The sequence below is a fragment of the Rhinoderma darwinii genome, chromosome 9 (assembly GCF_050947455.1).
Source record: "Rhinoderma darwinii isolate aRhiDar2 chromosome 9, aRhiDar2.hap1, whole genome shotgun sequence".
In the NCBI taxonomy this organism is placed as follows: domain Eukaryota; kingdom Metazoa; phylum Chordata; class Amphibia; order Anura; family Rhinodermatidae; genus Rhinoderma; species Rhinoderma darwinii.
In genome coordinates this window covers 32,965,826-32,978,840 of record NC_134695.1, presented here as the reverse complement: position 1 = coordinate 32,978,840, position 13,015 = coordinate 32,965,826, and the positions used below count along the sequence as shown (strand labels likewise).

The 13,015-nt window shown below is 43.8% G+C and overlaps 1 protein-coding gene across 1 annotated transcript in view; it reads left to right on the top strand.

Annotated features, from left to right (window-relative positions):
* The window catches only part of NFATC3 (nuclear factor of activated T cells 3), a 172,695-nt gene that overhangs the window by 83,117 nt on the left and 76,563 nt on the right, over positions 1-13,015 (top strand). The window contains exon 4 of the mRNA XM_075837492.1: positions 178-377. Within this exon, the coding sequence (XP_075693607.1) occupies positions 178-377 (200 nt within the window). The remainder of the gene's footprint in view (positions 1-177; positions 378-13,015) is intronic.

The following is a 13,015-nucleotide window of genomic DNA, read 5'->3' as shown; positions in this document are numbered from 1 at the left end:
ATCTGGAATCCCCTGGTTACCAAATCACCCCATAACTTGTAGCCCAGTTTGCCCTATTGACCACTGATGAACACTTCTGCCATGAAATAACAGCCCAGCCAATCGCCGTGAAAATATTAACTTGCATACATGTGAAATAACCACTAAGTAGTAAATGTGATCTGTTTTGTTTTCCAGCTTATAGGTTATACAGAGAAGCCGGTTAACCTGCAGATGTTTATTGGAACAGCTGATGACCGCTATTTGAGGCCTCATGCGTTTTACCAGGTGCACAGAATAACTGGGAAAACCGTAGCTACTGCAAGCCAAGAGATTATCATAACAAGCACTAAAGTGCTGGAAATCCCACTCTTACCAGAAAACAATATGTGTGCCAGGTGCGTTTTAGTTATTTTTGGTATCTAGATTTCCAGAATAAATTCTATACATTTCTGTTGTCAATACAGCACAAACATGAATTTAGCTTAAAATACATTGGTTTAAACTTAAATTATAAGTAACCAAATTTAAAGTCAATATTCAAAAAGGGAGCCTGGAAACTATAGGCCTGTAAGATTAACCTCCACTGTGGGTAAAATATATGAAGGTTTACTAGTAGATGTTATCCTGGAGTCTCTCAATGAAAATAGACCTTTAACGCAACATCAGCATGGGTTTATGAGGTATCGGTCCTGTAAAACTAATCTGATCAGCTTCAAGGAGGAGGTAAGTTCTAGACTGGACCTGGGTAAGGCTGTTGATGTGTATCTAGATTTGACAAAAGCACTGTACTGCACAAAAGGTTGGTATATAAAATGAGATTGCTGGAATGGGCGAAAAATATGTGTAATTGGGCTAACAACTGGCTCAGTGATATAAAACAGAAGGTGGTTATTAATGGTACATCCTCAGATTGGGTCACAGATACCAGTGATTGTTCTACAAGAATCAGTATTGGGCCTTTTACTATTTAATATGTTTTTTAATGACCTCGTAGAGGGTTTACAGAGTAATTTCAGTATTTTCAGTTGATCAGCTCTGTAAGTAATTAAGACAAAGGAGGATAATGCAATACTACAGGGGGATTTGGGGAAGCTGGAGGTTTGGGCAGAGAAATGGCAAATTTAATTAAACGTGGATAAATGTAAGGTTATGCACTAGGACCAAGGAAACAAATTCTACAATTTTGCATTAAATAATAAAATACTGGGTAAAACTGCCACCGAAAAAGACTTGATATTGGTGAACAGTAAATTTAACACTAGCACCCAGTGTCAGGCAGCTTCTTCCAAGGCAAATAAAATCATGAAGTATAGATGCACTTGACAAGAATATCATTTTACATTTATACAAATCACTAGTCAGACCACGCATGGAATATTGTGCATAATTTTGTCCGCCTGTTAATAAGAAGGACATAGCTGAACTACAGCGGGTGCAAAGAATGGCGACCAAGATAATTAGGGAATGGGTAGATTCCAAGAAAGGTTATCGAACTTTGGGCTGTTCAGTTTAGAAAAAAGACGGCTTAGGGGTGATCTAGTTACAATGTACAAATATATTATTGGACAGTACAGAGATCTTTCTAATCTTTTTGCATCTTGGCCTGTAACACGGACAAGGGGGCATCCCCTACGTCTAGAGCAGGGGTCTCAAACTCGGCCGGGTAAGTGGGCCGCATATAGAAAAAATGGGAAGTTGACGGGCCGCATTACTTTCAAATTTGATACAATACAAAATTATTGTTAATCAATTAGTTATTTGAACTACTATAACACTATATTACTAGAATAATAATACTACATTACTATAATAATAATAGCGCTAGGTTTAAAATTTGAGATATTTCTCCACGTGCGTATTTCAACAATCCAGCTTTCCAGTTTAAGTGTCGCAAAATGCAGTCCGGCGGCTCAGTTAGCACACATGTCAAGATTGGGCAGCCCCTTTTTAGATAGTGCCGCAGTGCCCTCTGTGGATGCTGCCGCAGTGCCCTCTGTGGATGCTGCCGCAGTGCCCTCTGTGGATGCTGCCGCAGTGCCCTCTGTGGATGCTGCCGCAGTGCCCTCTGTGGATGCTGCCGCAATGCCCTCTGTGGATGCTGCCGCAATGCCCTCTGTGGATAATGCAACACACCCCTAGATAAGGCCACGGTGCCCTCTGTAGATAAAGCCACAGTGCCCTCTGTAGATAAGGCCACAGTGCCCTCTGTAGATAAGGCCACAGTGCCCTCTGTAGATAAGGCCACAGTGCCCTCTGTAGATAAGGCCACAGTGCCCTCTGTAGATAAGGCCACAGTGCCCTCTGTAGATAAGGCCACAGTGCCCTCTGTAGATAAGGCCACAGTGCCCTCTGTAGATAAAGCAACACACCCCTAGATAATGCCAGTGTCCTCTTCAGATACTGCCACACACCCACTTGTAGATAATGCCACAGTGCCCTCTGTAGAGGCCGCCCCAGTGCCCTCTGTAGAGGCTGCCCCAGTGCCCTCTGTAGAGGCTGCCCCAGTGACGTCAGGGGCTTGCCCAGAGCTGGAATCCCGGAGCAGAGCCGCTTCTGGCACTCTGCCTGGGATTCCAGCTCTGCTCCTGACATCACTGTCCATATATGGACAGAGATGTCAGGGGCAACCCCAGAGCTGGAGTCCCCGGCATAGCGCTAGTAGGCTCTTCCTGGGACTCCAGCTGTGCTCCTGACATCACTGGGACTCCTGCTCTGGGGAAGCCCCTGACATCATTGTCGATGTATGGACAGCGATGTCAGAGGCTTCCCCAGAGTCCCGGAGCAGAGCCGATAATAGCGCTCTGCCCGGAACTCCGCTCTGGGGAAGACCCTGACACACTGTCCATATATGGGCAGATATGTCAGGGAATTCCGCAGCGTCCGGGAGCAGAGCCTATACTAGCGCTCTGCCCGGGACTCCGCTATGGGGAAGACCCTGACACACTGTCCACATATGGGCAGCGATGTCAGGGAATTCCACAGAGTCCCGGAGCAGAGCCTGTACTAGCGCTCTGCCCGGGACTCCGGCTCTGGGGAAGCCCCAGACATCGCTGTTCATATGTGGACAGCGATGTCAGGGAATTCCACAGAGTCCCGGAGCAGAGCCGACACCAGCGCTCTGCTCGGGAGTCCGGCTCTGGGGAAGCCCCAGACATAGCTGTTCATATGTGGACAGCGATGTCAGGGAACTCCACAGAGTCCAGGAGCAGAGCCGACACCAGCGCTCTGCTCCGCTCTGGGCAAGACCCTGAAACACTGTCCATATATGGGCAGCGATGTCAGGGAATTCCAGAGTCTCGGAGCAGAGCCGATACTAGCGGCTCTGTGTCCCGCGGGCCGCAGATGACAGCCCCAGGGGCCGCATGCGTCCCGCGGGCCGCGTGCTTGAGACCCCTGGTCTAGAGCATAGAAGATGTCACCATAATCATAGACGGGAATTCTTATCTGTAAGAGCAGTGAGATTTTGGAATTGTCTGCCACACGGTATTGTGATGGTTCATTCATTGAGAAAGTTAATGAAAGGCCTGGCTGCCGTTCTTGAAAAATATAAAATAACAACTTACGAGTACTAGATTCTGGATATGATATGTTGATTCAGGGATTTATTCTTTTATTGCCATGTTTGGAGTTCAAGGGAACCTGCCACCAGCAATTCACCTATTAAACCAGCAATACCTGGTGGAAGTGGGTGAAAAATCATTTTTATGTAACCTATAATTATGTTTTAAGTAGCTCTGTACCTTTTTAGTATTCAGTTTTTTAGTGTTCCTGTGCCGTATGCTAATGAGCATAAGAATCATATCTTCATTCCTCAAGCCTTTCCGAGCTAACTCCACCTCCTTACTTTTGATTGACCGCTCCTCGCCTCCCCCCAGCACACACTAAATCCGGCGCTTGCCCTCGCATCGATGTTCTGGTGCGTGCGCACAACGGGACACCATAGCGGCACATGCGCAATAACTAGATTTTAGGCCCGGACGAAGCAGGGAAGGGTGTCGGACCATACATGACGGGCACATGCGCGCTATCTCAGGCAAGATTTTGGCATTCGGGGCGGGCCAGTTTTCAGCAGTGGGCAGGCATAAGAAGAGGAACAAACGACACTGACCGATTATTATCATAAAGGGCGCAAAATGTTTGCAAACCGTTATTTACAGTTGGAGGAGGAGTTTAGGAGAGAGGATAACGGCAATGAGCTTTTGACTACAGTGGCCAGCGAGGGCTGAGTAGAGTTCAGTAGGAGAAATGCTGGTGACGAGTTCCCTTTTCCTATAATGAGCCAATTGGCATCCATCCCATGTGGGGGGTATTAACCTTCCTATGAATTTAAAACCGTAGGATTATAGGTTGGACTTGATGAACCTGCGTCTTATTTCAACCTTATCAACTATGTAACTATGTGAGTATCACTAATGCATCCAGCATTTTCTCACATTAGGAACACTGAATCTGCAATTGTATGCCGTGTAAGTTCTGTCTTCCTCTCCAATTAAACTAAACTCTGTGCAAGTATAGCACAACGCTGCCTGCTTGCAGGTATGATAGTCCATACGGAATACAAATTGCATAAAATGCATTCTGTTCTGCTATTCCGCCCAACCAAAATAAGCTTACACCAGTTGGCCTAAGTTGATGTGACCTGGAGTTTTGTGTGCAGTTTTGGTGGTTGACCGTGGTCAGCATGGGCACTCTGGCTGGCCTGAGGCTATGCAGTCCAGCACTTTGTTCTGGCAACTTTCTATCAAAGCCAGCGTTAACATTTTGCTCTTACCCAGTCATCTAGCCACCACAGTTTTGCCCCTTCCAGTCGCTTAGATCCTTACACTTGCCCATTTTTTCCGGTTTCAAATGCATCAACTTCAAGAACTGACTATTTACTTGCTGCCTAATATATCCCACCCCTAGAAAATCGATGTTACTCACTTCACCTAGAAGTGTGTGTCTGTGTGTACAATATATATATGTATGTGTGTGTGTATATAATATATTTCTGATAAATTCATTCTTTTAGATTTGTTTCGGACATGCGGATACTTTTACATGGATTGTTTTTCAAGTTTATTTAAAACTTGATTAATGTATTCGCATATAGTAAAACATTAATGTATTATCATTTTTCTACATGTACCACTTTTTCCCAAACCAATGGAAGTCAATAGTGTCAGTCAGGCGCCGCTGGCGTTCGACGAATCCAGACTTCTATTCAAATCATAAGTTTGTTATGGAAAAAACTGATTAGTAACTATTTGGTAGATGTTCCATTTGTTCAACACCTCCCCATACCACAATATGATGGCATGGGGAGCCGGTAGTTTCTGCACCACACCGCACTATTACAGGACAGGGATGGCGCATTGTGAGGGGCTGTGCCAGTTTTATCCCCAGAGAGAGTTCGCTATTGCAACAACTGGGTTTAGAGTAAATCCCAGCTGTTAATTCCCTGAGATGCTGTTGTCCATACTGACCGCAGCACCTAAGTGGTTTTACAAAGGGAGGGGGGTCCCTCTGTAAACGCATTTGCACGCGCCCGTCGCGATCGCAGGCTGCTGTTGGGTTGACATTCCAGCTATGGGCCTAACGAGCAATGGCAGGACCTAATAGTGTCACACGGACAGGCAGCCTATAAGCCTGACTGGTATAATACACTGCAATACAGAAATATTGCAGTGTATTATCTGAGCGAGGTAAAGTGCCATAGTGGGACTAAAAAAAATGGTGAAAAAAAGGTCAAAGTTTACCCTCAAACGCTTATTATAAAGAATCATAAAATACACATACTTGGTATTAGCATCTGCAACGAAAATTAACATGTCCTGCATGGTAAATGCCCGTAAATAAACAACCCTAAAAAAATCAGTTGCCAGAATAATGTTTTTTTGTTCATCTCGCCTCCCAAACACAGGATTAAAAAGTAATAAAAAATGTGTATTTAATAACCTATAACGAAACAGAGACTATAACACTCCAATAATTTAAAAAATGTAAATTTTTTATTAGATCCAAAAATATAAAAACACATATCTCAATATAAAATTCAGAGATGACTAACCACAGTGTAGTAGTGGACACCAAATAGCAGCAATTATTAATACATAAAGGTATAAAAACCTACAGATATCACAGCATAGGTACAAAAGAGGAGATTTTAAATGTAATGTAAATAATATTTGGTAAACTACAATAGTGTATAGATGACTTGTATAGTTTAACATATATAGTTATCATATATGGTTACATAATAGTAACTTACCCATGAAAAGTAGAGATGGCTGCCTGGTGTCACACCCTGACGCGCGTTTCGGATCCAGGCCTTTCTTCTGGGGGTGGTGCCAGAGAGTCACAACAAACCATTTAAAGGTCCATAGACCATTCAGGAGTGGTAACTTACCAGCTAACAGCTGAAGGATGTGATTGACAGACTGTTTTATACTTTTATGTACTAATAATTGCTGCTATTTGGTGTCCACTACTAGACTGTGGTTAGTCATCTCTGATAATAATAGGTTATTCTTCTCTATTTTGAGCTAAATGACATTACTTGTTGTTTGTCTAATATTAGGTATTTATATACCTCCCCCTACATATTTGTTACAAATATGGGATTGCTCTCGTTATGGTAGAGGGGGTATTTTGGTTGATCTCTGCTTTAGGTTTAGTAAAAAAAATAGTAGCTAACTGCTGCAGACTAAGGGTATGTTCACACGCTTAGCAAAAAAACGTCTGAAAATACCGAGCTGTTTTCAAGGGAAAACCGCTCCTGATTTTTAGAAGTTTTTTAAGCAAACTCGCTTTTTTCGCAGCGTTTTTTAAGGCAGTTTTTGCAACGGTTTTTCTATAGTCAATGAAAAATGGCTCCAAAAACGGCTCAAGAAGTGTCATACACTTCTATTTACAGGGCGTCTTTTTACACGCCGTTTTTTCAAAACGGCTGCGTAAAAAAACGCAATGTCTAAACAACTCCGTATTTTCCATTGAAATCAATGGCAGATGTTTGGAGGCGTTCTGCTTCCGAAATTGAGCACTGTGAACATACCCTAAGGGCTTATTCACACGACGAACGAGTGTAAACTCTGACGTGAAAAACGGCTGTTTTTCATGGCCGAGTCGCATCAGTGCGGGACCAATTTTCACGTATCCCTCATAGACACGAGTTTATTGAGGGATCCGTGAAAACGATATGTCAAGTCCTATTATTTCACGGGCCCCTCACACGGTACAACAAAACAGCCGCGTGAAGGGCCCGTCACACTGACTATATATACGTTTGTCTGAATAAGCCCTAACTAGGATAGCTGCTTTGGAGGACTCAAGCAGCAGCAAAATGCTACAGTAGTATCTATAGTGGGAGACCGCAGTCCAAAGACGTCCACGCATGGTGGAAACAACCCTTGCCAACGGAGAGGATAGCATCCATATAGGGGCTGTTTCCTGGCCACAGCATTTAAAATCAAATGGTGGAAAAAATGGATGGAGGGATCAGCTCAGAGACCTCAAGCCCAGCTGAGTGCTATCGTAATATACACTCCTTTGCTGTGTCTCTCTAAGGTTACTATATTTCATATAGTATACTATGAGTGAAATATAGGACTGGCTATACGTTCTAGCAACCACAACAATATGGCATATGCCAAAGCTTGAGCTACTTTAGCCCCTTCAGGACGAAGCTCATTTTGGCCTTCAGAACCAGCCCCATTTTTTTCACTTTATGTGGCACTTACTCTGGAATGCTTTTACCTATCCAAGCGATTTGGAGATTGTTTACTCATGACATATTATACTTTATGTTAGTGAAAAAATGTAGTCGATTTTAAATTTAATATTTATTAGTGAAAAATAGCAAAATTTCGAGAAAATTTGCAAAAATTTGCATTTTTCTAAATTTTAAATGTATCTGCTTGTAAAACAGATAATACCACACAAAATAGTTACTATTTCACATATCCCATATGTCTACTTTGTTTGCATCGTTTTTTGAACATCATTTGCAATTTCTCACATTTTCAAGAAAATCTCAAAAGGCTATTTTTTTAGGGACAAGTTCAGTTCTGAAGTGGCTTTGAGGGCCTTATATATTAAAAAATCCACCCTTTTTGAAAACTGCACCCCTCAAAGTATTCAAAACAGCCTTTAGAAAGTGTTTTAACCCTTTTATCCATTTCTCAGGATTTTATAAATGTAATTTTTTTTGCTGTGTTTAAATACTTTTGTGTCAAAAAAGACAAAAGTATAGTAGGTACTGTATGATACCTTTTATTGACCTTTTAACCATAAAAGTTCTATATGCAAGCTTTCAGAGCACAGAGGCCCCTTCTTCAGGCAAGTTTACAAATGAATGACTTAGAAAAAGCACAGCATTTAAGATGTTACACAAAGACAATTAGTACATGAGGTGATATAGTGTATATGTAGTGGCTCATAAATTCAGGTGTTATATACAGGCCTTGTGTCAATGACTGGAATCTTATGTAATTTTTTTTTAATACAATTCATTGGTAATAAATTTATTTCTGTAACACAAAAGGTTTTACCGAAAAATTGCAACTCAATATTTATTGCCCAGATTCTGCAGTTTAAAAAAAATAAAAAAAATATCTTACATTTGGCCCTAGTGTGCTACTGGACTGAAACACAGGCCTCAAAAGTAAAGGGGCACATAGAGGATTTTGGGGCCCCCTTTTTTTAGAATAATATATAATATATATATATATATATATATATATATATATATATATATATATATATATATTTTTTTTTTTTTTTTTTTAAATAAGTTATTTTATTTTCCATTTTCATCATCAAGCAAAAGATAGTGACGTGCATACATGTGGAAGCACACACAACGGCACGCAGGCCAACATAAACCATCAACCGCAAAAGCAAAAAAACCATCATTGAGCAACTGAGAGCATCACTATAAAGTAGCCCTGTGCACACTATACCAGCAGACATGTACAGGAACCTGTAAGAAAAACAGGATGAAAAGAACGTAGAGAGAGGCAGAAAGAAGATGGGAGGGTAAGGGAAGAAGGAGAGGATAGGGAACTATCATAGAGCACAAACCCGGGGAATTGAAGTCAAGAGGCAACAATGGGCCTAAATTCCGAAGAAGATTGAAATCTAATCCAATGATACCAGGTTTTGAGGAATTTAGCATGGGTCCCTCCCATGGATGCAGTGAGATCCCTCATTCTCATAATCTCCTGAATTTTGCCGAACCACATAGCAATCAATGGATGATGAGATGGTCTCCACCACGCCGGAATACATGCTTTAGGTGCATTAACCAAATGGCGAACCACCGAACGCCTGTACGTAGTTGATGGAATATTACACAGATGGAGCAGGAGGAAGGTTGGAGAACATGGAAGGGGGAAGTCCATAAATTTGGAGGAGATGCGCTACACTTCCGACCAAAAGTCAGCCAACTTCAGGCATTCCCAAAAGGTGTGTAAAATTGTGCCCATGTGCTCTCGATATCTCCAACACAACAGAGAGACCGCAGGAATCAATGTGTGAAATCTGGAAGGCACTCTATACCAGCATGACAAGATCATAAATCCAGCTTCCTAGAATCTGCTAGCCATGGAGGATTTATGTGTCATTGTAAACAAACTATCCTTATGTTCAGCAATAAATGTTAGGTCCAAGACTCTCTCTCAACTAACCAATAAGGAAGGTGTAGAGAGATTGGATGGAGAAATCAGGAGAGCATAAAATCGAGATAGGGAATGACGTACTGTGCCCATGCTCGTGTACAGAAGCTCAAAAGGGGAACTGTCTCGAGAGTATGCCAATGGGTTAGGCAAGGACATGCCTCAACTGAGTAACCTGCCAGAAGGTGGAGGAGTGAGGGTCTGTCAGAGACGCTAGTTGTTGGCTAGACATCCAATTCCCACCCTGAAGGAAATGAGCCGTGTGACCCTTCCCTTCCCGCAACCAGAGCTGGAATAGACCCCGTTCCTGTCCAGGAGTGAACGCAGGATTGCCCAAAATCGGGAACAATGGGGAGGGGAACGGCAAGGAAAGATCCGGGATGCAACCGCCAAAGTGGGCACAATAGTCGGGTGTGTTCGTGCCGATAGGGGAATGTGTTTGCCTAACCAGGGAAGTATCTGCAGAGCGGGATCAAATATTTGAAGGAATTCCTAGCCCATTTAAAGGAGAATGACTCCGTCAGACCCTCCACAAGAGACTGCGACAATGAGATATTGAGAGCCTCCGATTTTTGGTAATTTAATTTTGAAATTGGACAATAGCGAGTATCTATTCAGCTCCGCCATCAGATTAGGCAAGAAAATCCTGGGTGAAGTAAGAAAAAAGAGCAAATCATCCGCATATGCTGCGACTTTGTGGGATCTCTCCCCCAGAGGAACGCCCGCTATATCTGTATTGAAGCGCACATGACACAAGAAGTGCTCCGAGCATAAAATGAATATCAAGGGGGACAAGGGTCATACCTGCCTAGTACCATTCGAGATAGCGAGCGGGGAGGAGTAGTGTCCATTAACCCTAACCCGGGGCGAGGGGGAGAAATAGAGACTCTATATCAATTGCATCATATGGGTGCCTAGTTCAATATACCATAAGGTGGCCAGCATAAATTCCAAGTTGACCCTGTCAAAGGCCTTCTCCGCATCCGTGGACAGAAAGAACATGGGCAGAGTCGAGGCAGCAGCTTGATATATTTAATTAATAGCCCTTGTGGTATTAGTACACACTTCCCTAAGAGGCATAAAACCCACCCGGTCGTTATGGATAACCTTTTGTAAAAGGGGGGTCAGCCTACATGCCATAATTTTTGCAAACAACTTCAGATCTACGTTTAACAAGGATATGGGGCGGTAATTTTGGCACAGGGAAGGATCCTAACCCTCCTTAGTTATCACTGTAATGTAAACCCGGAGTGTATCTTGGGGAAGGGAGCTCCTCGCAGTGAGTGAGTTGAAGGTATATAGGAAGTGAGGGGAAAGCAGGTCAGAACAGGCCTTATAATATTGCAGAAGGAGACCATCCGGCGCCTTCCCCAAAGGGGATTCCTTCAATGCCCACGACAACTCGTCCGGGAAAATAGGAGCCTCCAGAGCAGCAAGTGCCTCCTGGGGGATACATTTCATCCCAGAGGTCTGGAGGTAGGACTCAATCCTCTCCAGATGACTCCTCCCGTCAGAAGACTAAGGTTCGAGGAAGATTATATAGAGAGTGGTAGTAGGCACGAAAGGCCTCCGTAATGTTCTGGGGAAGATGCAGGCGCCGACTGTGGGAGGTGTGAATATGGGATATATATGTATGAGAGCGGGTTTTTCTAAGGGTCCTACCCGGTTTATTACAGAATTCATAAAAGTGCCGTCTGCGTTTAGCTAATGAAGCCCTAGCCTTAGAGAGGCAGAGCAATCGAACCTGTACTCTCAGCTGCCCTAGCTCCACCCTGACATCTCGGTTCAGCGAGGCCTTGTGAGACTGCTCATACAGTTGTATTTGGGATAAGAGATCCAACAAGTGTGCAGCTCGTTTAGAAGCGATTCATTCAAACGCCATTGCCAGGAACGAGGGTGGACCGTAGGGAAGGGGAGATTAAGTGTTATAAGAGCATGATCAGAAAAGGTAATATCTATGGAAGCCGACGTGAGGCATGGAATGTCTGTATGGCGGAGAAAGAAATCTATTCTGGAGTATGAATGTGTGGTCTTTTGTCAATGGGTGCAGGAGACGCCACACATCGATTTTAATTGATATTCATGGAACAATCGACGAATACGACGATGGGGAAACCTAGATAAGGTCGAGTGCCCTAGTGAAGAGTCTAAGGTGGGGTCTCGGGGCACATTCAAGTCACCTCCCAATATTAGAGTACCTTCCAGAAAGTTATCCAACTCAGTCAGGACCCTTTCTAGAAAGGTAACCTGACCAGAGTTAGGGAGATAAAACAAGGCCAGTGAGTTGGCCAGCCTACCTTTCACGAAGAGATACCTTCCCACTCCATCAGTGCGAGTCTCCACATGCTCCCAAGGGAGAGAGCATGAAATCAGGATGGAGACACCCTTTGTCATCGAGTCAGGGGACATGCTATGATACCCATCCGTATAATTGGAGTCCCTGAGTTTCGGCATACAATCAGCCCGAAAGTGTGTCTCCTGAAGGAAGGCCACCTGTGCTTTTTTTCTTCCAGAGGAGACGGAGAATGGAGGACCTCTTCTCAGGGATGTTCAGACCCTGTGCATTCAGGGAAACAATATTAAGGTTAGATGTGGTGGGGGGGAGAGGAAGACAGAGAGGGGAAAGGAAGGAAACAAAGAAAAAGTCCCCTTAGAAGAGGTAGAGAGATCAGAACAATGTAACAAAACCGCACCACTATAAGCGGAGTACAAAACCCCTCAACAACTCATCGTATGCTATTTCTTCCTAAGAAGGAAAATACCTTCATACTGAGACACCACAACACGGGACCCTAATGGGGAACGAAGAATGACAGCGATGCGAAATGACAAAATTATGTAAGAACTGCAAAATATACAAGTAGGCTCAAAATAAACTCAAGTATACTCCGGACCCAACCGGCTAAATAAGTTGTGGACACCCCGACCCACATAAAGAACCACCTACCACTGTAATTCCCAAGGGAGAACTCCCAGCTCCCTACGACCGCACGTGTGGTGCCAACAGCCGGAACGGCACAGTTTGTGACGGGCACAACAGTCAGTGGGAGTATAAGGTAAGCGGCAACGCTAAGAACTATGTGTGGAATCTGAACCGAAGGGTATTAGGGACCCATACCCCCCGTGGCCGACATATACAATGCGGAATACCCTGTTCTAAATCCAACACGAAAAATGACGGGGACACCCTCTGTACTACACTGCAAAGGGGTAAATAAGCACATGAAATACCAACCGAAGGCCAACAATGTGAGGACCAGGCCATACAGTTAAGATGTAATAGATCAGTCTCTACACGGGCAACGCCTCACTGGTATCCGCATCTCAGCTGGGCCATCTCTGGGGCGAGGCGGTATCGGGCGCGCTGGATCCGGAAAGGG